This window comes from Pristiophorus japonicus, chromosome 3, assembly GCF_044704955.1.
Source record: "Pristiophorus japonicus isolate sPriJap1 chromosome 3, sPriJap1.hap1, whole genome shotgun sequence".
NCBI classification, from domain to species: domain Eukaryota; kingdom Metazoa; phylum Chordata; class Chondrichthyes; family Pristiophoridae; genus Pristiophorus; species Pristiophorus japonicus.
The window spans coordinates 290315224-290339895 of NC_091979.1; the positions used below are offsets into that span (position 1 = coordinate 290315224).

Consider the following 24672-nt stretch of genomic DNA (forward strand, 5'->3'; position numbering starts at 1 on the left):
CTGGTCCTGTCCAGGTGCAGACCATCCGGTTTGTACTGGTCCCAGTTATGATTTTCTAAATGTCCTGCTACTACTTCCTTAATGATGAACTCCCAACATTTTCCCAATGACAGATGTTAGGCTGCATCCAGCCAGGCATGTTGTACAACTATAGTCCCATTAGTACTTTATCTCTAGTGATAGTGATTGTTTTAAATTCCCCTCCCACACCCCCCACCCCCATGATAGCTCCTTGATTATCAATTATTGGGATGTTTTTAGTGTCCTCTACCATGAAGACCGATATAAAATATTTGTTCAAAGTCTCTGCCATTTCCCTGTTTCCCATTATTCATTCTCCAGTCCCTTCCTCTAAGGGACCAATGTTTACTTTAGTTACTCATTTCCTTTTTATTTACCTGTAGAAGCTCTTACTATTTGTTTTTATATTTCTTGCTCATTTACTTTCATATGCTATCCTCTGTCTTTATCATTTTTTAGACTTCCTTTGCTGGTTTCTAAAAATTTCCCAATCCTCTGACCTTCCACTGTCCTTTGCAACATTGTGTGCCATTGTTTTCAATTTGATACCATCCTTTACTTCCTTAGTTACACAACATAAGAAATAGGAGCAGGAGTAGGCCACCTGGCTCCTCGAGCCTGCTCCGCCAATTAATAAGATCATGGCTGATCTGATCATGGACTCAGCTCCAGTTAGCCAGGGATGGTTCATCCTTCTCTTAGCATCTTTATTTCTCACTGGAATAAATCTTTGCTGAGAGTTATGAAATATCTCCTTAAATCTTTGCCACTACGTTTCTACAGTCTTACCCTGTAATATATTTTCCCAGCCTACTTTAACCAACTCTGCCTTCATACCTTTGTAATTATCTTTATTTACTAGTTTGAGACCTAGCTTTCTCACCCTCAAACTGAATTTGAAATTCTACCTTGTTATGATCACTCTTCCCAAGAGGATCCTTCATTGCAAGATCATTACTTAATCCAGACCCGACTGCAATTTGAATCCCAGGCCTACACGGGGGAGGCTGTCATGATCTCCCTGCCAGGACAACCTGGAGGCGTGGACCCAGAGCCAGAAGAGGCCCACAATTGCAAGTTATTTGCATTTGTTTTTGTTTCCTTCTGGGCCAAGAGATACAGAAGTGCTCCTCCAGGCCCGACAAGGAAATCCCTCTCCCAACTGCAATACCCTCCTGAGCACACTTTCATCACCCGCCCCCCCAGCACTGTTCCTGCTGCCTACCGGCCATCTCGTTCTTCCTATAGGAGATTGAAGGCCGACATGCAGGTGAGGACCGGGAGTTAAAATCTTCCGGGCCTTATGGTGCACAGGGCTCGACTGTCTGTCTTGGCCCTGCCCCACACGCCTCCCATCAGGAGGTGAATTCTGGCATGTACTTTCTGAAGAAGGGAATGTCTTTTGGCACATGACATGCAGCCTCTGGAGGATCGCTTTCATTTCAAGAGTGTAAGTGATTTGTGTTTGGAAGCAGTAGTTCTGTGTGAAAGAAACCAAAAGAATGCAAAACAGATGTAGATTTGATCAGATGTGAACTAAAAGTCATGATGCTCACTCTGGGGTTTGATGTCATACATATGTGATTAAGTGCATTTTGGTTAACTGCAGAGTTCAGTGGACTATTGTTTACTTGGCCAGCATATTAAAATCTTTGATATTGGGGTAGGGGGAGATGGGAATTTTCCACACCGTATCTATTTTATGTACCCAGACTGGATAAATCATAAATCTAAGAATGATTAAATGTTGCAGTATGGCAAGATTCAGTGCGGCAGATTTCCTAATAATTACAAAACGACTTTCTGTCTCACATTGTCTGTTCATAGAGGCCAGTGCTTGCAAAAGTCTTTTTCAAGCAATGTTGTTACTGCTGCAATCATAATTGGAAGTGTCAGATTAATTTGACATGAAGAAATGTAAACTGCAATGCTGAAAGGTTGATTGCATGTAATTCACAAGTGCGCATTTGGTAATTTGAATCCGTGTGTCTGGCTGTACTATGACAGAGTACAATTGTAGTAGTGTAAGGTATCATGCCTGAAAACAACAGAGTACAGATAAAAAAAAACATTTTGCAAATGTGTTATTGTAATGAAAGCAGTAGCTGGCTGTGTAACAGAGAGTCTATTGATCGCAGTTTATTTAACAGCTTGCAGCATGGCAACAGGTTTCAGTCAGTAAGTTTGTTTATCCTCAGCGATACTGGAAAGAATTATAGGGATAGATTTTTTTGATCGATGCGATTCGGGTATGCAGGGGTCAGGAAATGACACGTTGCAATACTTAACCTTCTCCCTGTGGCAGTAGTACATTGTGCTGTTTCCTGTGGATTTTCCTGTTGGTTGACAGTACTGTCACACAGAATATCCTCCTCAGAATGTGCGAGAACTTCACTAACCTCTGCTGTCTTATGCAAATAAAGTCTCCTGCAATTCTCCCTTCTCAATTTCTGATTTGCATAGTGCACATAGCCTGCTCATATAAATGTAAAGTCTTCTGTTAAAGGTCACAAGCTACAACTGAGAGTGCTACTACCAACCTTGACAAAATGCATAGATCCTTCAGCACTCTTCTTCAGGCACATGAAAAGGTTGAACATAGGGACACCAGGGAAGTTTGACTGCACTGGAGGCATTCGTTCCACGCACACGCTCATCCATTGACCCCTGCATGCAGGTCCAAACTTGTTTGGAGATTCTCTACTCACGCAGTGGTTCACCAGGGAGACAACAATGGAGTTATGCCATCTGCTGTGAACTGACCTGCAGACAACCTCAATTACAAGAACTGTGAAAAGCAGCAATGGTGCCTACCACCATCAATGTCGATGCATCTGGCTCCTTCCAGGCTTCTACAGTTTGTAACAGTCAATCAACAGTGCATAAGTGCATCAGGCATATCACTGATGCGACTTCATCAGTTTCTCCCTTTATTCCATGTAAAAGCAACCATAGAATGAAAGAACACTGAAATGATTTTAACTCAAAGGATTTTCCATGGTTCAGGAAATAGTTGAAGGTACAATGTGGCCAAGGCAGCATATTGCAGCTCATCGTCTGGTACTACCTTCTGACCTCTGCACTCTGACTCACCCAGTGCTACTTTATACAATCATAGAAAGAGTCGGCATAGAAGGAGGCCATTTGGCCCATTATGCCTGTGTTAGTTCTTTGGTAGAGCTATTCAATTAATCCCACACCCCTGCTCTTTCCCCATAGACCAGTAATTTTTTTCCCTTCAAGTATTTATCCAATTCTCTTTTGAATGTTACTATTGAATCTGCTTCCTCCACCCTTTCAGGCAGTGCATTCCAGATCACAACAACTCATATTGTAAAAAAATATTTCCTCTTATCGCCTCTGGTTCTTTTGCCAATTACCTTAAAACTGAGACGAGGAGGAATTTCTTCTCTCAGAGGGTTATAAATCTGTGAAATTCTCTGCCCCAGAGAGCTGTGGAAGCTGGGTCATTGAATACATTTAAGGCAGAGATAGACAGATTTTGGAGTGACAGGGGAGTAAAGTGTTATGGGGAGCGGGCGGGAAAGTGGAGCTGAGTCCATGATCAGATCAGCCATGATCTTATTGAAGGCGGAGCAGGTTCAAGGGGTCAAATGGCCTACTCCTGCTTCTATTTCTTATGTTCTTATGTCCTCTGGGTATCGACCTTTCTGCCACTGGAAACCATTTCCCTTGATTTACTCTATCAAAACCATTTATGATTTTCAACACCTCCCTCAAACCTCCCATTAAACTTCTCTGCTCTCTGGAGAACAACCCCAGCTTCTTCAGTCTCTCCATATGATTGACATTCCTCACCCTTGATGCGTTTCTAGTAAATCTCTTCTGCACCCTCTCCAATGACCTCAATATTTGCCTTTGCATGCTTTAAATCACACTTGTATGCAGGATTTCAGGCAAAAGTGGTAACTATTTTAAGTGCACAGAAATGCAATTAGTGTGAAACCTTCACTGTTTTGAGCATCTTTAGACCAAATGCTGATAGAAACATAGAAAATAGGTGCAGGAGCAGACCATTCGGCCCTTCGAGCCTGCACCGCTGATAGTCAGCTCAGAATCTACAATACTATTAATAGATTATTTGCTGGGTTTTTTTGTTGATTAAATACATAGGTCAAGAATTTCCACTTCATTTCCAGTGATTTTCTCGGTGGTACTGCTCGTTTTTGGTGGAAAACCATCCGGCGAAAATTTCCATTTCTCAAGGAGTTCTGCCGGCGTTTTTGAAATACCATAGCACCTGTATTGTATTTCATCTCCGTTCCATCTTCCTATTTTACAACATGATCAAATGCAAAAAAACTTTGAACAACTGAAGATGACCTCATCCAAGCCTTTGTTACCTCTAGACTCGAATATTCAAACGTGTTCCTGGCCGGCCTCCAGTCTTCCACCCGCTTTAAACTTGATTTAATTCAAAACTCTGCTGCCAGTGTCCTAACTCACACCATTCCGTTCACCCATCGCCCCTCTACTCGCTGACCGACATTGGCTCCCAGTTAAGCAATGCCGTGATTTTAAAATTCTCTTCCGTTTTTTCATGGCCTTGCCCCTCCCTATCTCTGTAATCCCCTCCACTCCTACAGCCAGCATTCCCACTAAGCTGCACAGCTGTCTGGATGACCTCCAGTTCTGGCCTCTTGGGCATCCCCGAATTTAGTCATTTCACCATTGGCGACCGTGCCTTCAGCTGCCAGGGCCCTGGTCTCTGAATTCCTTCCCTGGGCCTCTCCGCCCCTACCTCTCTTTCCTCTTTTGGAATGCTCCTTGGGGCCTACCTCTTTGACCAAGCTTTTGGTCATATGTCCTAATATTTCTTATGTTATTTCCTCACTCAGAGGGTTGTGAATCTTTGGAATTCTCTACCTGAAAGGGCAGTGGATGCTGAGAGTTGAGTATATTCAAGGCTGAGATAGATAGATTTTTGGACTGTAGGGGAATCAAGGGATATGGGGGTTGAGCAGGAAAGTGGAGTTGAGGTCAAAGATCAGCCATTACCTTATTGAATGGCGGAGCAGGCTAAAAGGGCCAGATGGCCTACTCCTGCTCCGAATTCTTATTGACATCTTTCCTAAAGTGTGGTGCCCAGAATTGAACACAGTACTCCAGCTGAGGCCTACCCAGTGTTTTATGAAGGTTCAGTATAACTTTTGTACTCTCTTCCTCTATCAATAAAGCCAAGGATCCCGTATGCATTTTTAACATTCCCAACTTGTCCTGCCACCTTCAAAGATTTGTGTACGTACACCCCCAGGTTTCTCTCTTCCTGCACCCCCTTTAAAATGGTACCATTTAATTCATATTGCCTCTCCTCATTCTTCCTCCCAAAATGTTCATCTGCCATTTCACCAGTCTGTCTTTGTCCTCCTGAAGTTTGTTACAAAACTCGGAACAATAAGACAGATAGTATCATCTGCAAACTTTTAAATCATGCCCTGTATATCCAAATCTAGGTTATTAATATATATCAAAAAGAGCAATGGTCCTAATACCAACCCCTGGGGATCACCACTGTATAGAAACATAGAAAATAGGTGCAGTAGTGGGCCATTCGGCCCTTCGAGCCTGTACCACCATTCAATATGATCATGGCTGATCATGCAACTTTAGTACCCCACTCCTGCCTTCTCTCCATACCCCCTGATCCCTTTAGCCATAAGGACCACATCTAATTCCCTTTTGAATATATCCAATGAACTGGACTCAACAACTTTCTGTGGTAGAGAATTCCACAGGTTCAAAATTCTCTGAGTGAAGAAGTTTCTCCTCATCTCGGTCCTAGATGGCTTACCTCTTATCCTTAGACTGTGACCCCCTGGTTCTGGACTTCCGCAACATTGGGAACATTCTTCCTGCATCTAACCTGTCCAATCCCGCAGAATTTTATATGCTTCTATGAGATCTCCTCTCTTCTAAATTCCAGTGAATATAAGCCTAGTCGATCCAGTCTTTCTTCATATGTTAGTTCTGCCATCCCGGGAATCAGTCTGATGAACCTTCACTGCACTCCCTCAATAACAAGAATGTCCTTCCTCAGATTAGGAGACCAAAACTGCACAGAATACTCAAGGTGTGGTCTCACCAAGACCCTGTACAACTGCAGTAAGACCTCTCTGCTCCGATACTCAAATCCTCTCGCTATGAAGGCCAACATACCATTTGCTTTCTTCACCGCCTGCTGTACCTGCATGCCAACTTTCAATGACTGATGTACCATGACACCCAGGTCTCGTTACACCTCCCCTTTTCCTAATCTGTCACCATTCAGATAATAATCTGCCTTCCTGTTTTGCCACCAAAGTAGATAACCTCACATTTATCTACATTATACTGCATCTGCCATGCATTTGCCCACTCACCTAATCTGTTAAAGTCACCCTGCAGCCTCTTAGCATCCTCCTCACAGTTCACACTGCCACCCAGCTTAGTGTCATCTGCAAACTTGGAGATATTACATTCAATTCCTTTGTCTAAATCATTAATATATATTGTAAATAGCTGGGGTCCCAGCACTGAACCTTGCGGTACCCCACTAGTCACTGTCTGCCATTCTGAAAAGGACCAGTTTATTCCCACTCTTTGCTTCCTGTCTGCCAACCAGTTCTCTAGCCATGTCAATACATTATCCGCAATACCATGTGCCTTAATTTTGCACACTAATCTCTTGTGTGGGACCTTGTCAAAAGCCTTTTGAAAGTCCAAATACACCACATCCACTGGTTCTCCCTTATTCACTCTACTGGTTACATCCTCAAAAAATTCTAGCAGATTCGTCAAGCATGATTTCCCTTTCATAAATCCATGCTGAATTGGACTGATCCTGTCACTGCTTTCCAAATGCGCTGCTATTACATCTTTAATAATTGATTCCAACATTTTCCCCACTACCGATGTCAGGCTAACTGGTCTATAATGCCCTGTTTTCTGTTTCCTTTTTTAAAAATTGGGGTTACATTAGCTACCCTCTAATCCATAGGAACTAATCCAGAGTCCATGGAATTTTGGAAAATGACCACCAATGCATCTACTATTTCTAGGGCCACTTCCTTAAGTACTCTGGGATGCAGACTATCAGGCCCCGGAGATTTATTGGCCTTCAATCCCATCAATTTCCCTAACACCCATTTCTTGACTAATAAGGATTTCCTTCAGTACCCTCAGTTCCTCCTTCTTGCTAGACCCTCGGTCCCCTAGTATTTTCGGGAGGTTATTCATGTCTTCCTTAGTGAAGACAGAACCAAAGTATTTGTTCAGTTGATCTTCCATTTCCTTGTTCCCCATTATAAATTCACCTGATTCTGACTGCAAGGGACGTACATTAGTCTTCATTAATCTTTTTCTCTTCACATTTCTATAGAAGCTTTTGCAGTCAGTTTTTATGTTCCCTGCAAGCTTACTCTCATACTCTATTTTCCTCCTCCAAATTAAACCCTTAGTCCTCCTTTGCTGAATTCTAAATTTCTCCCAGTCCTCAGGTTTGCTGCTTTTCCTGGCCAATTTATATACATCTTCCTTGGATTTAACACTATCCCTAATTTCCCTAGTTAGCCACGGTTGAGCCACCTTCCCCGTTTTATTTTTACGCCAGACTGGATAATTCCCTTCCAGTCTGAAAAACATCCATTCACCACTACTCTCTGCTTTCTGTCCCTTAGCCAATTTTGTATTCTTGCCGTCACTATCCATTGAATCCCATGGGCTATAATTTTGCTAACAAGTACTTCCTGAAACACTCTAACTGCATCCACAGGGTGTGTGTATGTGTGTATTGTGTATGCTTATGTGAGTGAATGAGGAAGGGACAAGATACGAGAGTGCATGGTACCAGTCCTAAAGTTTATGGCTTCACCTTTCCCTGCTGCCTTGATGCTCTTTTAGATGTGGATGTTCAGGATAGTCTCCTGAAAGAGGGCCACAGGCAGGTCTGTTCCCTTATATTAGAAACAAACAATGAACTTGCATTTATGCAGCACTTTATCATGAACTCATGATGTCCCAAAGTGCTCTGCTGGGCAGGCCACATAGTCCACATGCCAGACACGAGACTCCCAAAGCAAGTGCTCTACTCCACTGCAAACGAGCCAAAGGTGGGCAGCGGAAACGCTACAAGGACACCCTCAAAGCCTCCCTGATAAAGTGCAACATCCCCACTAACACCTGAGAGTCCCTGACCCAAGACCGCCATAAGTGGAGGAAGTGCATCCAAGAGGGCGCTGAGCACCTCGAGTCTCAACGCCGAGAGCATACAGAAATCAAGCGCAGTCAGTGGAAAGAGCGTGCGGCGAACCAGTCCCACCCACCCCTTCCCTCAATGACTATCTGTCCCACCTGTGACAGGGTCTGTGGCTCTCGTATTGGACTGTTCAGCCACCAAGGAACTCACTTCAGGAGTGGAAGCAAGTCTTCCTCGATTCCGAGGGACTGCCTATGATGATGATAACCAATGAATTATTTTTGAGTTGCAGTCACTGTTATGTAAGCAGCAGCCAATTTACGCCCAGCAAGGTTTCAAAAACAGCAAATACAATGGCTAATTAACCTGTTTTTGGTGGTGTTTGTGGGAGGAATGTTGGCCAAGACACCAAGAGAACTCCTTGCTCCTCTTCAAGTGATGCCATGGGATCGTTTATGTCTATTTAAGCCACCAAAAGATAGATGGGGCCTTGGTTTAACATCTCATCTTGAAGGCACACCTTCAGTACCACACTGAAATGTCAGCCTGTATCATGTGCTGAAGTTCTAGAATGGGGCTTGATCCACTGCCTTCTGACTCAGAGGTGAGAATGCTACCAAATAAACCTAGCTGATTCGATGCCATTTTGCCTTGCAAGCAGAGAAGTCATCTTAGAAACATAGAAATTAGGTGCAGGAGTAGGCCATTGAGCCTTTCGAGCCTGCACCGCCATTCAATAAGATCACGACTGATCATTCAACCTCAGTACCCCTTTCCTGCTTTCTCTCCATACCTTTGGCCGTAAGGGCCATATCTAACTCCCTTTTGAATATATCGAACAAACTGGCCTCAACAACTTTCTGTGGCAGAGAATTAACCACACTCTGAGTGAAGAAGTTTCTCCTCATCTCAGTCCTAAATGACATACCTCTTATTCTTAGACTGTGACCCCTGGTTCTGGAACTCCCCAGCAACGGGAACATTCTTCCTGCCTCTAACCTGTCCAATCTCGTCAGAACTTTGTATGTTTCTATGAGATCCCCTATCATTCTTCTAAACTCCAGTGGATACAAGCTCAGTTGATCCAGTCTTTCCTCGTATGTCAGTCCTACCATCCCGGGAATTAATCTGGTGAACCTTCGCTGTACTCCCTCAATAGCAAGAACATCCTTCCTCAGATTGTTCCTCTTGAGATGTTGCACGCTGAAGGTGCCTGTACAGTGACAATCACAGTATGGATGTGCATGGCAAGGAATGAAAGGATGCTGTAAGGTTGTCTGAGGGAATTATATGGACCAACAGGAAAAGTGCAGCAGTTTGGCAAGCAACAACTTCTGACATTCATACTTGAGCCATCTGCTAATAATCTTGTTAGGTAGCCTTGCTTTGTTATATTTCTTGAGATGTGCCATCATCATCCATACATGTTCCCAGGTTCTTCACGTAATGCACGTGATTTTGAATCTAGTTGCCATCTCTGCTGAGCATGCTGCATTCTTGACCTCTGGATAGGCTGCCCCGGAGTGATAATTAATGATACAATCCTCATATCCATCTCCTGCAGCAGCACTTGCACCTAACTGAACATCAAGGGTATGTGGTACTTTCCCACAGCCTCTACATGTGTTTTTCCATCAGTGGTTTGTTGATGGTCACTTCTTTAATCTCCTATAGCCTTTGGAAAGGTTGACGCTGAACTTTCACTCACCGTCAAATGACCTTGTCCCTTTGAATTCTGGCCTCCAACTCATTAATGATGTTCTAGTTTCCTCCCGTTTCCCATTTTGCAAAATCCCAGTGGCAGGCCCAATCAATGCCAGGAACTCGGCTTGAATAGACAATTCGGCCAATACCAGAAGATCTGGCAGGACCAGCCATTTCTGTTCTGTGTGCGCAAAGAGTGCTAAGGTGGCAAGACCAGAAAATCTAACCTGTAGTTATTTTAATATATCACATTAAATCATGTTCTAGCATGTGTATATCTGCTCAACAAACAGTTTTTTTAGTATCCACGTCTGGTTCAACTGCTTCGGGTAATGCAACAAGCAAGGTCCCTAGAGTACCATAATCAGTCTCTGCTGCATTAGCCGATCTCAGCTGGAGCACTACAGTTGGCCACATTGCTCCTGGGTTGGGGAAGGAACAATTGCCCTGGTTGCTATCCAGCTATGTTGGGAAGAGATTGACCTCGGTTGAAAAGCCTGTTGTCGCTCACTGTCTAAACTCATTTAATAAAGAATGGCCATTTGAGTGTATTCCCAGAGGGCACTGGTGCCTGTCAAACTTCACAAGAGTAAGGAGTCAGTGTATTCAGGAGAGGAGGTAGGGAGTGGATAAAACAGATAGGAAGAGGGGATAAAGAAAACTGTTGGAAGTGCAAATATTGTTGTTTTAAAATTATATATAGTTCCTCAAATGGAAGTAGATGTATAAACCTGTTAACATTTGAGTAAAGCTTCCAGAATGCCTGGCTATTAAAACCCTATTAAAACCCTATTGAACTGTACAGACTTTCAGGTACAGATGCTATCTCGCTGACATGCTTCTCACCCTAGGCGCCACTCATAACCTCATAATCCTGTGTCTTCCTCCTCACTAACATCTGGGGACGTGTGCCAAAATTGGGAGAGCTGTACCACAGACTAGTCATGAAACAGCCTGACATAGTCATACTCACAGAAAAATATCTTTCAGCTAATGTTCCAGACTCCTCCATCACACAGGCAGAACAGACCCACCAGAGGTGATGGCACAATGGTATACAGTTGGAAGACAATAGCCTGGGAGTCTTCAACATTGACTCCAGACCACATGAATTCTCATGGCATCAGGTCAAATATGGGCAAGGAAATCTCCTATTGATTACCACCGACTGCCCTCCCTCAGCTGATGCATCAGTAGTTCTCCATGTTGGACACCACTTGGAAGAAGCACCGAGAGTAGAAAGGGCACAGAATGTACTCTGGATGGGGGATTAAATGTCCATTACCAAAAGTGGCTCGGTAGCACCACTACAGACTGAGCTGGCCAGGTCCTGAAGGATATAGCTATAGGACTGGACTTGTGGCAGTTGGTGAGAGAATCAACACGTGGGAAACCTGTGTGACCTCGTACTCACGAACCTACCTATCGGAGATGGATCTGTCCATTTCACTATTGGTAGGAGTGACCACCCCATTGTTTTTCAAGACCAGAACAGTTGGTCAGCAGTTAGTACACCTATTCCAATAAGACTTAACTTTTTATGGGATGTATAACTGCATTATTACAGCGGAAAAGCTTAAGTTTTCATCAGTTCAGCTGATTTCACTGATTGCTGGCTCTGAGGAGTTCCACAGAGCAGCCTGTGGAGGAACGGGGAATGAGTGACCGCAACATCAGGATTTCCTCTTTTAGCTGCGCTTGGGCTAAATCCTGAAGTTGCAATCAGTTTCAGAGGAGTGAGGATGGCAAACACTGACACCTCACCTTTATGACCGCTGCAAAATCTGGGCCATTATGATTTCTACAGAAATTAATATTTATTGATGCGATTATTGATTATCTGAAACTTATCGAAGAGTTGCTTAATGTGTTTATTTACAATGATTAATTTTTAGATGGTCCTCTGGAGCTGCCTTTGTTTCAGATGATCCCATCTCGCCGGCAGGTCGTATTCCATGGTGATCGTTTGCCGTTTCTGTGCACTGCAACGTATGTGGATAAAACAACACAAATCCAATGGCGCCATAGTGGGAAAATAATGGTAACAGATGAAGACAATGAAATATTTGTAGAACCAATTATGATTCACGACTGTTGTTTAATATCCAGGTATGAACATCCCTTGTGCTTGCTATTGAAGTATAACTGAACTGTTTGTTATTTAATCATTCTAGACTGTTTATCAATATTTTTTGTTGTTACATCATAGCCGAAAACATATATTTTGTGCAGCAGATAAATTCTAAATTGTTCTGCATTATTGCATTCTACAAATGAAGTGCTGCAGAATGTACAGCACTGGGCTGGAATGTAAGCAAATGAATGGCTGAATTCAGTGGAATATTGCACACCATTGCATTGTCCTCAGTAGTGAGTGCCACCTTTTGGAGTGAAAAGTAATTACAGATACTAGGAACATTTTAGCCTCACTTATCACTCTCGGAATTGCATACTGGGTTAGCAGAAGAATTTAGGACCCAGTGTTTCAATATTATTATTAACTCACAACGATGGTGCAAATGAACCTTGTGAATGTTTGTTTTTTTTTACTCTCGTAATTTTTAAGATTGAAGATTTATCCATTGGTACAAAGAAAATATGTAAATTAGATATATGATAAATTTATGCAACAACAACTTGTATTTATACAGCGCCTTCACTGTAGTGAAACGTCTCAAGGTGCTTCACAGGAGTATTATGAGAGAAAATATTTGACACCAAGCTGCTTAAGTAGAAATTAGCACAGGTGACCAAAAGCTTGGTCAAAGAGGTATGTTTTAAGGAGCGTCATGAAGGAGGAAAGAGAGGTAGAGATGCGGAGAGATTTAGGCGGGGAGTTCCAGAGCTTAGGGTCTAGGCAACAGAAGGCATGTCCACCAATGGTTGAGCGATTCTAATCAGGGATGATCAAGAGAGCAGAATTAGAGGAACGCAGAGATCTCGGGGGGGTTGTGGGGCTGGAGGAGATTAGAGATAGGGATGGGCAAGGTCATGGAGGGACTTTAAAATAAAGATGAGAAATTTGAAATCAAGACATTGCTTAACCGGAAGCCAATGTAGGTCAATGAGCACAGGGGCGATGGGTGAATGGGACTTGGTGCAAGTTAGGACACGGGCAATCTAGTTTTGGATCATCTCTAGTTTACGTAGGGTAGCATGTGGGAGGTCAGCCAGGAGTGTGTTGGAAAAGTCAAGTCTAGACGTAACAAAGATATGGATGAGGGCTTCAGCAGCGGATGAGCTGAGGCAAGGGCAGAGATGGGCAATGTTATGAAGGTGGAAATAGGCATGTTATGCTGTGGATATGTGGTCGAAAACTCATTTCAGGGTCAAATATGACACCAAGGTTGTAAACAGTGTGGTTCAGCCTCAGACAGAAGTTGGGGAGATGGATGGAGTCAATGGCTAGGGAACGGAGTTTGTGGCAAGGACTGAAAACAATGGCTTTGGTCTTCCCAATATTCAATTGGAGAAAATTTCTGCTCACCCAGAACTGGATGTCAGACAAGCAGTCTAACAATTTAGAGACTGTGCAGGGGTTGATAGAAGTGGTATTGAGGTAGAGCTGGGTGTCATCAGCATACATGTGGAAACAGATGCTTTGTTTTTGGATGATGTCACCAAGGGGAAACATCCAGATGAGAAATAGGAGGGGGTCAAAGATAGAATGACGCGGGGGCAGAAAGAGATGCCGTTGCAGGTGATTCTCTGGGTACGATTAGATACCGGGCAAGTGCAGTCCCACCCAGCTGGACAATGGTGGAGAGACATTGGAGAAGGATAGAGTGGTCAACCATGTCAAAGGCTGCAGACAAGTCAAGAAGGATGATGACGGATAGTTTGCCTTTGTCACAGTCACAAAGGCTGTCATTTGTGACTTTGTTGAGAGCCATTTTGGTACTGTGGCAGGTGCGGACACCGAGGGATTCAAACATGGAATTGCGAGAAAGATGGGCATGGATTTGTGAGGCAATAATACGTTGAAGGAATTTGGAGAGGAAAGGGATGTTGGAGATAGGGCAATAGTTTGCAAGGACGGAGGGGTCGAAGGTTGTTTTTTTTAAGGAGAGGAGTGATGATGGCAGATTTGAGGGAGAGGGGGAAAGTAAGTACCTGAGGAGAGAGAACCGTTAACAATGTCAGCTAACATGGGAGCCAGAAAAGGAAGTTGGGTGATCAGCAGTTTGGTGGGAATAAGGTCAAGGGAGCAGGAAGTGGGTCTCATCGACAGGATGAACTCAGAAAGGTCATGAGGGGAGATCAGAGAGAAACTGGAGAAAGATGTAAGGTCAAGGCTAGGGCAGAGGGGATCCTTAGAGGAAGTTTGGCCCGGTGGGCTAGGGGAAGGAAGGGAAGAGGCAGCAACAGCCTAAAGAATGGTCTCAATCTTAGAGACAAAGAATTCCATGAGCTCCTCACAATTATTATTGGAGGTGAGGGTGGAGATTGGGGAGAGGGGTTTAAAAAGATGGTTAGCAGTGGACAATAGAAGCCAGGGTTTATCTTTACATTCCAGAATGATTCTGGAATAGTGAGCGATTTTGGCAGATGAGAGCAGGACCCGATAGTGCTTTATGTGGTCCTGCCATATCTGGCGGTGAATGGTTAAATCAGTTGTCCGCCATATCTGTTCAAGTCTGCGCCCCTTGGACTTAAGGGAGAGAAGATCGGGGCTGTACCAGGGGGAATGGCTAGGGTGAGAGACATTAATTGTTTTAACAGGGACTAGGGCACCAAAGGTGGTGGTGAGGGTGTGATTGAGCAGATCGGTAGCTGCAGAAATGTCATGGTGAATGGAGGGCCAAAGGCTGGACAGTTGAGAGTTCATAAGTGCAGTTGTAAGAGAGTCGGGAGAGAGTTTATTCCAGTGGCGGACACAGAAGGAGGCAGGGTTGCAGGGTTAGAAGGGGGATGTGGGCGGAGAGCGATACGAGGAAGTGGTCAGAGACGGCCTTATCTGCGATTGACATGATGGGAATAGCGAGGCCACGAGAGATAGCAAGGTCGAGGGGCTGGCCGTGAATATGGGTTGGGGAGTTTACATGGAGGGCGAGATTAAAGGAGGATAGGAGGCTACTGAACTCAGAGGAGAGAGAGCATTGATGAATTCAGATGGACGTTGAAATCGAGAAGTCGTTCAGTGCAGAGGCAGAGAGAGGAAAGTAGTGAAGATATATCGATAATAACATTTCTATGGTATTTGGGTGGCCAGTAGAGAACGAGAATTTTAAATGAGAGATGAGACGGGTGGAATAGGGTGAGATGCTCAAAGGAGGAGAACGTGCTGGAGGAGTAGCGGGACAGACCAAGCTGTGATTTGCCGATGAGAGACACATTGCCATCACTGTGGTCTGAGCGGAGCAAGTGGTGGAAGGTATAGTCAGGCAGGGAGGCTTCATTTAAGCATAAGGTGTCATCACAAGCGAACGGACGTTCTGGAGGGAGATGCGGAGAGGGTCGGTGATGGCTGCCCCACTGCCTGCGTCCACAGAGTCAGCGCTGAGGGGGATTGAGTTGGACGGGGAGGAGATTGGCAAGATTAACCCTCAGTGGAAGGTCGGTGAGAGAGTAGGATGGGACAGTCGGGGTTGCTGCTCGTAAGGAGGCAGAGACGAGTGCCTCGATGGGCCCTTTGAAGGATGCCCAGAGAAGCAGAGAGGCAAGCTGTAAGCTTATCTAGGAGGGAGTCGAGCCTGGGATGGTGGCAGGAGAGTAGGAATGTCAAAGAGTAATGAATGGTTGGGGAAGGGATTTGGGAGGGCAGAGTATTCGAGAGAGGAGAGGCTGACCACCACGATCCAAGCCAAGTGTGTTTGCTAATATGCTAATTCTGTTAAGTGCTACATGCGACATTGCAGACGAAACATGAATTAGTTACTGCATCGGATGAATGATGCAGCTATCCCTATTCCCAAGCTAAATTCACTCTCACCACTCAGCTGGATTTTGTTATTTTTTATATGGAAACCTTAGTTTTGCACTCTGCAATTAAAATAACACATTTACGGTGGCCTGAATGTACCCAACCACAGACCTACCTGAGATTCACGCTTGGGCTTCTTCCAGAGATCAAGTTTGCAATTGTTTACATGGTTATTTGGAGAGGGAATGGTTTGACACCATCTATGAACATGGCAACACGTTGAACCATCCAAGATTATGTAGCAAAAACAAATGTCATAAAGATAGCAAATTAAATTGAAATCAAGCGCTTGCCAGTCCTCTGACAGTTAAAGCTTCTTCATATTTCAAATGATATTAATCATAGTGTAAGTGCTGGTTATACATTTCCCAATCTCTTTCTTCTTGAAGTGCTACTGGTTTATTATTTTATGGGTAATGACATTCCCTACTGAAGTACTTCAGGTGGGTGTTTGAGCTCTTAGCTGCTATTTAATGTCCGCATTAGCAGTAGTGTAGTTTGCTTGAAATGAACATTGCTTTAATTCACAGTTGGAATGGGAAATTGATAATTCTTCCCTATGAAAATGTTGAGCTGGCATGAGTATCAAACAGGAGAAAAGAGCAGTTTAGCATGGATACCTGTTTGGCACCACAATCTAGCCCTGCTGCTAATAGGCAATTTGACCCTCTACTCATGCATGCATGGAGTTTCAACACAGTCAGCGGCAGAATATCATCATCATCATCATAGGCAGTCCCTCGAATCGAAGATGACTTGCTTCCACGTCAGAAAGTTCACAGGTGTTGCAATGAAGGATCCAAAATTCCAGGTCCTGAACTAAATGTTGAAGGGTGGAAGATGCCTGTGCGTGGATTTATTTTAACGTGGGGTGGCCGTTGCACACCAGCCACCACACGGGCTTGACAGAGCTATGTCTTGGTCCAGTGGCAAAGATTAACCAAGACAACTGGAGACCTACTCTGCTGCACGGACCTAGTGCGCACACATATCGCAGTGTGGGCTGGCCCGTGCTGCCCCAGGGCCCTCGCCTCTTCTGCGAGCAGTAAGAATGACACCATAACTGTCTGGCTCAGGATGGAGCAGTATTGCTGCTGAGATTTGTGCATTTCAATAATCTAATCCTTCCCTCTTGCAGTAACTGAGCTATAACACGCACAAGTGGCCATACTGGGTTAAGGTAAATGGGGGAAAAATTGGGCAATATAAATTTCTGTAGAAAAGTATGGAGCGTGCAGTGTTTGTGAAATAATAGATGAAATAAAATCTAAATAGAACTTACATGGGTCTAGAACTGTTATGAATATTGCATGAGTGCCTCGAACAAAACTGCAGATGGACATTTTACTCATATTGACAGCTGCTTGATAGATTCAAAGCCTCTGCTGTTAATTTTTTCCCAGCTAATTGTAGTACTGTTATAATTCATCGTTATAATGCGTGAATGCATTCACGCTTGCACATTTTAGAAAAGAAACTCCAGGCAAAATTACTATGTGGATGGTAGGTGTGCACAGACACTGGCATTTCAAAGCTGATGTTTTCAGCCTGTTTTAAATGAACTACATATCATTTGGAGCTGGGCTGCATTAAAACATGGTGACTTCAAAGGTTTATCCTGGTGCGACAGTGAAGTTTTGAGGTTTTCAACATTTTAGATCAAAAATAGCATTTGTGTATCATGAATTGAGGGTTAGCGGTTGCAGGTTGGGAGTCATGGACAATAGGCGCCGGTACCAAGGCAAGTAGAACTGGATTGAATGGAGCTTCAAAGCTGTGACTAAGCATCAAAGTCAATGAAGCATTAAAGATTGCAGGCTTAATGCAGTCAGGGTTTGCTTCAGCCTTGATGTGAAACTTTTTAATTTTAATTTTTGATTTTTAAATGCAAATGTTTGTATGTTTACTCTCAGTTAAATTATAAACTGTTGGTTAATTGCTGGAAATAATATTGACCAAACCTTTAAGTTGTTTTTTTATTTAAACAAACTGGCAGCCATTTGTAATTCTCTGCGTAAATTTGCATGAGAAGTGAATCAACCATGCTATTTGTGAATTACTTTGTCCTTCACAATTAGTTTTATCGTCATCTTACGCAGCCTGCTGTTGTTTCAGAAGACTTTTCTATTAGTATTTGTTGAGGTGGGCTTTACAAAATCTGCACATTGGGACATTGTTATCATGCTTGAGCACAGAAGCATAGAAAGTGAAGTGATCGATGCTACGATGTTGGTGTTTGCAGTTATAAAAAGTAATGACCCCACTGCAAAACTTTATACTGCAATGGGTATAGTGTCTGCTAGAGTGAGAGTTTTCAGTGCTCAGTTTGGTGGCATAACAATGGTGTATACGTTTAACATTCTGCTTCAGCAACATACCTTAATTAAACACTCCTCAATGCAACCCCTTGTATGTGCAGAATTTCAGACTAATTGAGAATTTGTGCATGTTGAATAAATGTCAATGTCACATTCCAAGGCAATTAATTAGAGTGAGCAAGTGCGTCTTTCAATGACCTTTACTTTAGCCGTTGTGGTATTTGGAACATGGAATAATATGATTCTGTTTCAAAGATCTGAATTCTAGACTATTTCTAGCAGAGATACAAAATCTCTTTCTCTCCCTCCCCCATACCAAATAAATACATGTTGTAGATTATACTAGAAGAGAGCCACATCAGGTAACAGATGTGTGGCTGAAAAGCCTCACAGTATGGCTGTCAATGTATTATTAAAACACAGTTGCAGTCTGTTTCCAACTGTGAAATTTTTGAGCTAATGCAATAGAATAAACTGATATGATCTCATTAAAAAATGAGTAAATAAAGCAATAATTGCATGTGAAAATTCTTAGCATACAGATTCAGCTTAATATCTGAGCTACAGTAGTTAAAAGGTGCAAAGCACAGATGTAATACAAATAGAAAGCACAAATAGAAATGTAATCCGCCTCTGTCTTTTCCTAGCTGCTTTGTGCTTGTTGTTGATGTGATCTGAGAGTAGGACCCCATTTTAACCGATTTAAATTCCAAGTGGCTGTGTGAGCAGAAATATATTTTTATACAATCAATATTTAGAAAGTCTATTCACACTGGGAGGAACAAATTTCCACCGTAAATTATATTTAATAGTGCAAAAGCACTTTGCTAGCTCAGTGATGATTGACATGTTTATCAGGTAGATGATTTCATCATTTGGCAGTCAGTTTGCTTTCTATTTGTATTCATTTATGACGCTGCGGATGCTTAAGTTTGTGTTGATTCTATCAAATATCTTCATATCAATACATATTTTATATAACGTACTGTTGCGTATGCAATAACTCAATAGGCATAGTACCGTGAACTCAATCAGGTGTGACCTGACTCTACTTTATTAGCTCTCAAAGTGAGGATTAAACAGGGAGGCTTTCTTTATATACAAGGGCTGCACGTATGTGCTTGTGGCCCAATGATCTCCAACGGTCGCTCCCCCTGGTGGCAGGTAAACCCAGGCATATATACATTACATCCGATCTTGGTATCAGTCCTATTTACAAATTGAGACGGTCTGGAGCTTTCCGCTCTCTAGTTGATTATCTTCGTTCAATTCCAGATCTGGGTAAGCTCTCCGAGTCATTCATGACTTGAGGCTGGGTAGCCGATCTAATGGGAGTGGCAGTGTCCATGTCGGGGATTGAAGGTCCAGATTCATTGACAACAGTAGGGTCTTCTGATGGCTGAATATGAATTGGTTGGTCACTGATGGTGTCTTTTTCAAGGTGTTCCGGTTCGTCTGTGTGCCGCAATTTCATCTGATCAATGTGCCTCCTGCATGTTTGCCCATTAGTGAGCCTGACAATAAGCACCCTGTTACCCTCCTTGGCTGTAACAGTGTCAGTGACCCACTTGGGGCCTTGACCATAATTTAGCATATACACAGGATCATTAATAGAGATGTCGCGTGACACGGCAGTGCGATCATGATACCACTGCTGATGTTGACGTCTGTTTTCGACGTGATCATTAAGATCAGGATGGATAAGCGAGAGCCTAGCCTTGAGACCTCTCTTCATCAACAGTTCAGCAGGGGGGACCCTGGTAAGTGTGTGGGGTCTCGTCCTGTAACTAAGCAGTATGCGTGACAAGCGAGTCTGCAAAGAACCATGAGTTACACGTTTCAGGCTCTGCTTGATGGTTTGGACAGCCCGCTCCGCTTGACCATTGGACGTGGGTTTAAATGGTGCTGACCTTACGTGCTTGATACCATTGAGTCTCATAAACTCTTGAAACTCCAAACTCATGAAGCATGATCCGTTGTCGCTCACAACGATGTCGGGCAGACCATGAGTGCCGAACATGGCACGGAGGCTCTCAATGGTGGCTGTGGATGTGCTGGATGACATGATTACACATTCTATCTATTTGGAATACGCATCCACCACCACCAAAGACATTTTGCCCAGGAAAGGACCCGCATAGTCGATGTGGATCCTCGACCATGGTTTGAATGGCCACGACCACAGACTTAGCGGAGATTCCACTGGTGCATTGCTTAACTGCATGCAAGTTTTGCACTGATGCACACATGACTCCAAATCAGAGTCGATGTCAGGCCACCAAACGTGAGACCTGGCAATGGCCTTCATCATCACAATACTGGGATGGGTACTTTGTAAATCCCATACAAATCTCTCCCTGCCTTTCTTGGGCATAATAACACAATTACCCCATAGCAAACAATCAGGTTAATGGATAGTTTGTCTTTGCGCTGGTTGTAAGGTTTGGTCTCATCACACACTTCCCTGGGAATGGCTGACAAATCACCACTAAGGACACAACATTTTACAACCGATAAGGTCGGATCCTGGTTGGTCCAGGTCCTAACTTGTTGAGCACTGACAGGCTCTCAAAGGCATCCATGACCAACATTAGGTCTGCGAGCTGTGGCGTTTCCATCTCCGGCGTGGGCAACGGTAAACGGTTCAATGCATCGGCACAATTCTCAGTGCCAGGTCTCTGGTGAATGACATGATCATAGGCAGATAATGTCAGTGCCCACCTCTGGATATGGGAGGCTTTCTTTATATACAAGGGCTGCACGTGTGTGTGTCTGTGGCCCAATGATCCCGACGGTCGCTCCCCCTGGTGGCAGGTAAACCCAGGCATACATACATTACACGTACCAAGTAATGTTCTTAACGCAGACACAAAACAATCATTTTATGGATCCATCCTTCTGATTGGAAGTGTCTCCTACTGGTAGTGTATATCGGAAATTTGGGCATGCAACCAAAAGGTCGGAAAATCGTGGGAAGATTGACACAACTTTCCAATATGTTCCGCTGATGGGTGAAGCTTGTTGTGCAGACTCATAGCATTGCCTCCCAAAAATATTTTATCAATAGAGTGTTGATCGTAAGAAAGATTCATGTCTTGATGGGTTGTCACATCACAGTACCAACCTGTCACTGAAACAAAGCAATTCAGCTACAATCTTCATGAAGCAATTTTGTGCCTTTTAGCGATCAAAAATGGAAATTCAAATATCAATCCATTGGTGAGGGAACTCATACCACTGACAGTTATAAAGACAGAATTAAAAACAAATAAGTAGGGTGGCAGAGAATGAGTGATTATTAGGAAGCTCAAAAAATTGCTTCAAAGTGAGGACAATGGACCTGTAGGAGCCATATTTAAATATTAAAGCCAAATAGTTGGGTGATTTGTCTGCTTCCAGTATTTGGATGACTGAATCATTCCTGAGTGAATACTGTTAAGTACAAGGAAACCATTTTGTAGGAAACTCTGGGATCTGAGAAAAGCAGTCAATGTAAGGGTAGTTTGCTATTTTCAATCTGACATTTCAATTGATATGTTGAATTTAACTCATTACTACCCCTGTCCCCCTCCCCATTTTGATTTTTGATGTGTCAACTAATGATATAATACGAGAAGGAGAAGCTATTGACTCCACTGAACCCGAGTGTTATTACTTGGATAAAGAGTCAGACTAGATATGGCAAGCTCAAAGTGTGTGTGACCGTAGTCCTTTATTGCAGATCTCAGAGTGCCTCTCCAGCCTTTGAGGCCTCCTGATATACAAGTGCTCCCAAGGAATTGTGGCATCCCTTGGGACTCCAGGGGATAAGCCCTCTGGTGGTTAGACATGGCAATTACAAGTTTACATACATAATAACACTGCCCTCCCCCATAGTCAATAGTGTAATTATTTACAATGAGAGTCGATCTGGGGCCTTCCTTTCCCTGGTTGATCGTCTCGATGCAAATGCTGATGAGTCGTTTGTTGGGCCTTCGTTGGGCTGCTGCACAGCTGGCCTTGCTGGCCTGCTGGGGGTGGTGAGCCTTGCTGGGCTGCTGCGGGTGATGGGTTTTGCTTCGTGGTCAACCGCTGTGTCGGTTGCCCCTTGTGTGTGTGTTGGAGGGTCGAAAAAGTTAGTCTATTGTGGGTTGTTCTGGATTGTCTGTAAATTTGAGTTTGGTTTGGTCCAAGTGTTTTCTGCAGGTGAGTCCATTTGCGAGTTTGACCACAAACTCCCCTCTTTGGCCAAAACAGTGCTGGCAATCCACTTGGGATCTTGTCCATAGCTCAACACAAATACAGGATCATCGACTTCAATTTTGCGTGACACATTTGCGCGATCATATGTATTCTGTTGAAGCCACCTGCTCTCTACCTGTTCGTGTAGATCAGGGTAGACTAACGAGAGCCTTGTCTTAAGTGCCCTTTTCATGAGCAGTTCAGCGGGAGGGACCCCGGTGAGCGAGTAGGGTCTTGTGCGGTAACTAAGTAGGACTCGGGATAAGCAAGTCTGCAATGAGCCTTTAGTTACCCTTTTCAAGCTCTGCTTGATTGTTTGAACTGCTCGTTCTGCCTGACCGTTGGATGCTGGCTTAAACCGAGCAGGTGTGACATGTTTGACCCCATTGCGGGTCATGAATTCCTTGAATTCAGCACTGGTAAAGCACGGCCCACTTACAAGGACATCAGGCAGGCCGTGCGTGGCAAACATGGCCCGTAGGTTTTCAATGGTGGCAGCCGACGTGCTTGCTGACATTATCTCACATTCAATCCATTTGGAGTACGCATCTACAACCACTAAAAACATTTTTCCCAAGAATGGGCCTGCATAGTCGACATAAATCTAGACCACGGTTTGGAGGACCAAGACCATAAACTTAGTGGCGACTCCCTGGGTGCATTGCTTAACAGGGAACATGTGTTACATTTGTGCATATAGGACTCTAAGTCTGCATCTATACTGGGCCACCACACGTGGGATCTGGCTATTGCTTTCATCATTACAATGCCTGGGTGGGTGCCTGGAGATCACTAATGAAAGTGTCCCTGCCCTTTTTTGGCACCACTACCCGATTACACCAAAGGAGGCAATATGCCTGAGTAGACATTTCATTCTTGCCCCGCTGGTACGGCTTTATTTCTTCCTGCATCTCTTAATGGGACACTAGACCAACTCCCGTGGAGCACACAGTTTTTTACTAGGGAGAGTAAGGGGGTCCTGGCTTGTCCAGGTTCTGATCTGTCGGGCTCACTCTCGAATGCTTCAATTACCATAACTAAATCTGCATGCTGTGCCATCTCCACCCCAGTGGTGGGCAATGGTAGCCTGCTGAGAGCATCGGCACAGTTTTCTGTGCCTGGCCTGTGGCGGATGGCGTAGTTGTATGCGGACAACGTGAGCACCCATCTCTGGATGCGGGCCGATGCATTCGTATTTATCCCCTTATTTTCAGAAAAGAGGGATATAAGCGGCTTATGGTCGGTTTCCAATTCAAATTTGAGCCCGAACAGATATTGATGCATTTCTTTACCCCGTAAACACACGCTAATGCTTCTTTTTCAATCATATTGTAATCCCTCTCGACCTTAGACAGACTTCTGGATGCAGAAGCAACCGGTTGCAATTTCATTAGCTTGTTGCAGTACACACCCGACCCCGTACAACGACGCATCACATGCTAGTACCAAACGTTTACATGGATCATACAACACAAGCAATTTGTTGGAACATAACAGCTTCCTAGCTTTCTCAAAGGCATTTTCTTGTCTTTTACCCCATACCCATTCATCTCCCTTACGCAGTAAAGAGTGCAGGGATTGTAACAATGTGCTAAGACCCAGTAAGAAGTTACCAAAATAGTTCAGGAGTCCTAGAAACGACTGCAGCTCCGTCACGTTCTGTGGTCTTGGTGCATTCTTGATTGACTCCGTCTTCGAATCGGTGGGCCTGATGCCATCCGCCGCGATTCTTCTCCTGAAGAACTCCACTTCAGGCGCCAGGAAAACACAGTTCGAGCATTTTAGCCTGAGCCCCACACGATTAAGCCGACTAAGAACTTCCTCCAGGTTCTGCAGGTGCTCGACGGTGTTACAATCTGTAGCCAAGATGTTGTCCTGGAAGACCACGGTGCACGGGATCGACTTCAGCAAGCTTTCCAATATTGCCGCAGCAGATCGAATCTCAAACGGGCATCTGTTGTAAACGAAAAAACCTTTATGCGTGTTGATGCAGGTGAGGCCTTTCAAAGATTCCTCCAGCTCCTACATCATGTAGGCCGAAGTCAAGTCCAGCTTCGTGAACGTTTTCCCTCCCGCCAGCGTCGCAAATAGGTCGTCTGCATTTGGTAGCGGGTATTAATCCTGCATTGAGAAACGATTGATAGTTACTTTGTAATCACCACAGGTTCTGACGGTGCCGTCTCCCTTGAGGACTGGAACAATCGGACTGGCCCACTCATTGAATTTGATCAGTGAAATGATGCCCTCTCGTTGTAGCCTGTCCAGCTCGATCTCCACCCTCTCTCTCATCG

General features: G+C 44.0%; 1 protein-coding gene across 2 annotated transcripts in view; it reads left to right on the forward strand.

The window, feature by feature from the left end:
• Positions 1–24672, forward strand: part of LOC139260324 (adhesion G protein-coupled receptor A3) — an 841088-nt gene that overhangs the window by 391364 nt on the left and 425052 nt on the right. For both annotated transcript variants that reach the window (XM_070876798.1, XM_070876800.1), the window contains exon 7: positions 11815–12028. In XM_070876798.1, coding sequence (XP_070732899.1) covers positions 11815–12028 — 214 coding nt within the window. The remainder of the gene's footprint in view (positions 1–11814; positions 12029–24672) is intronic.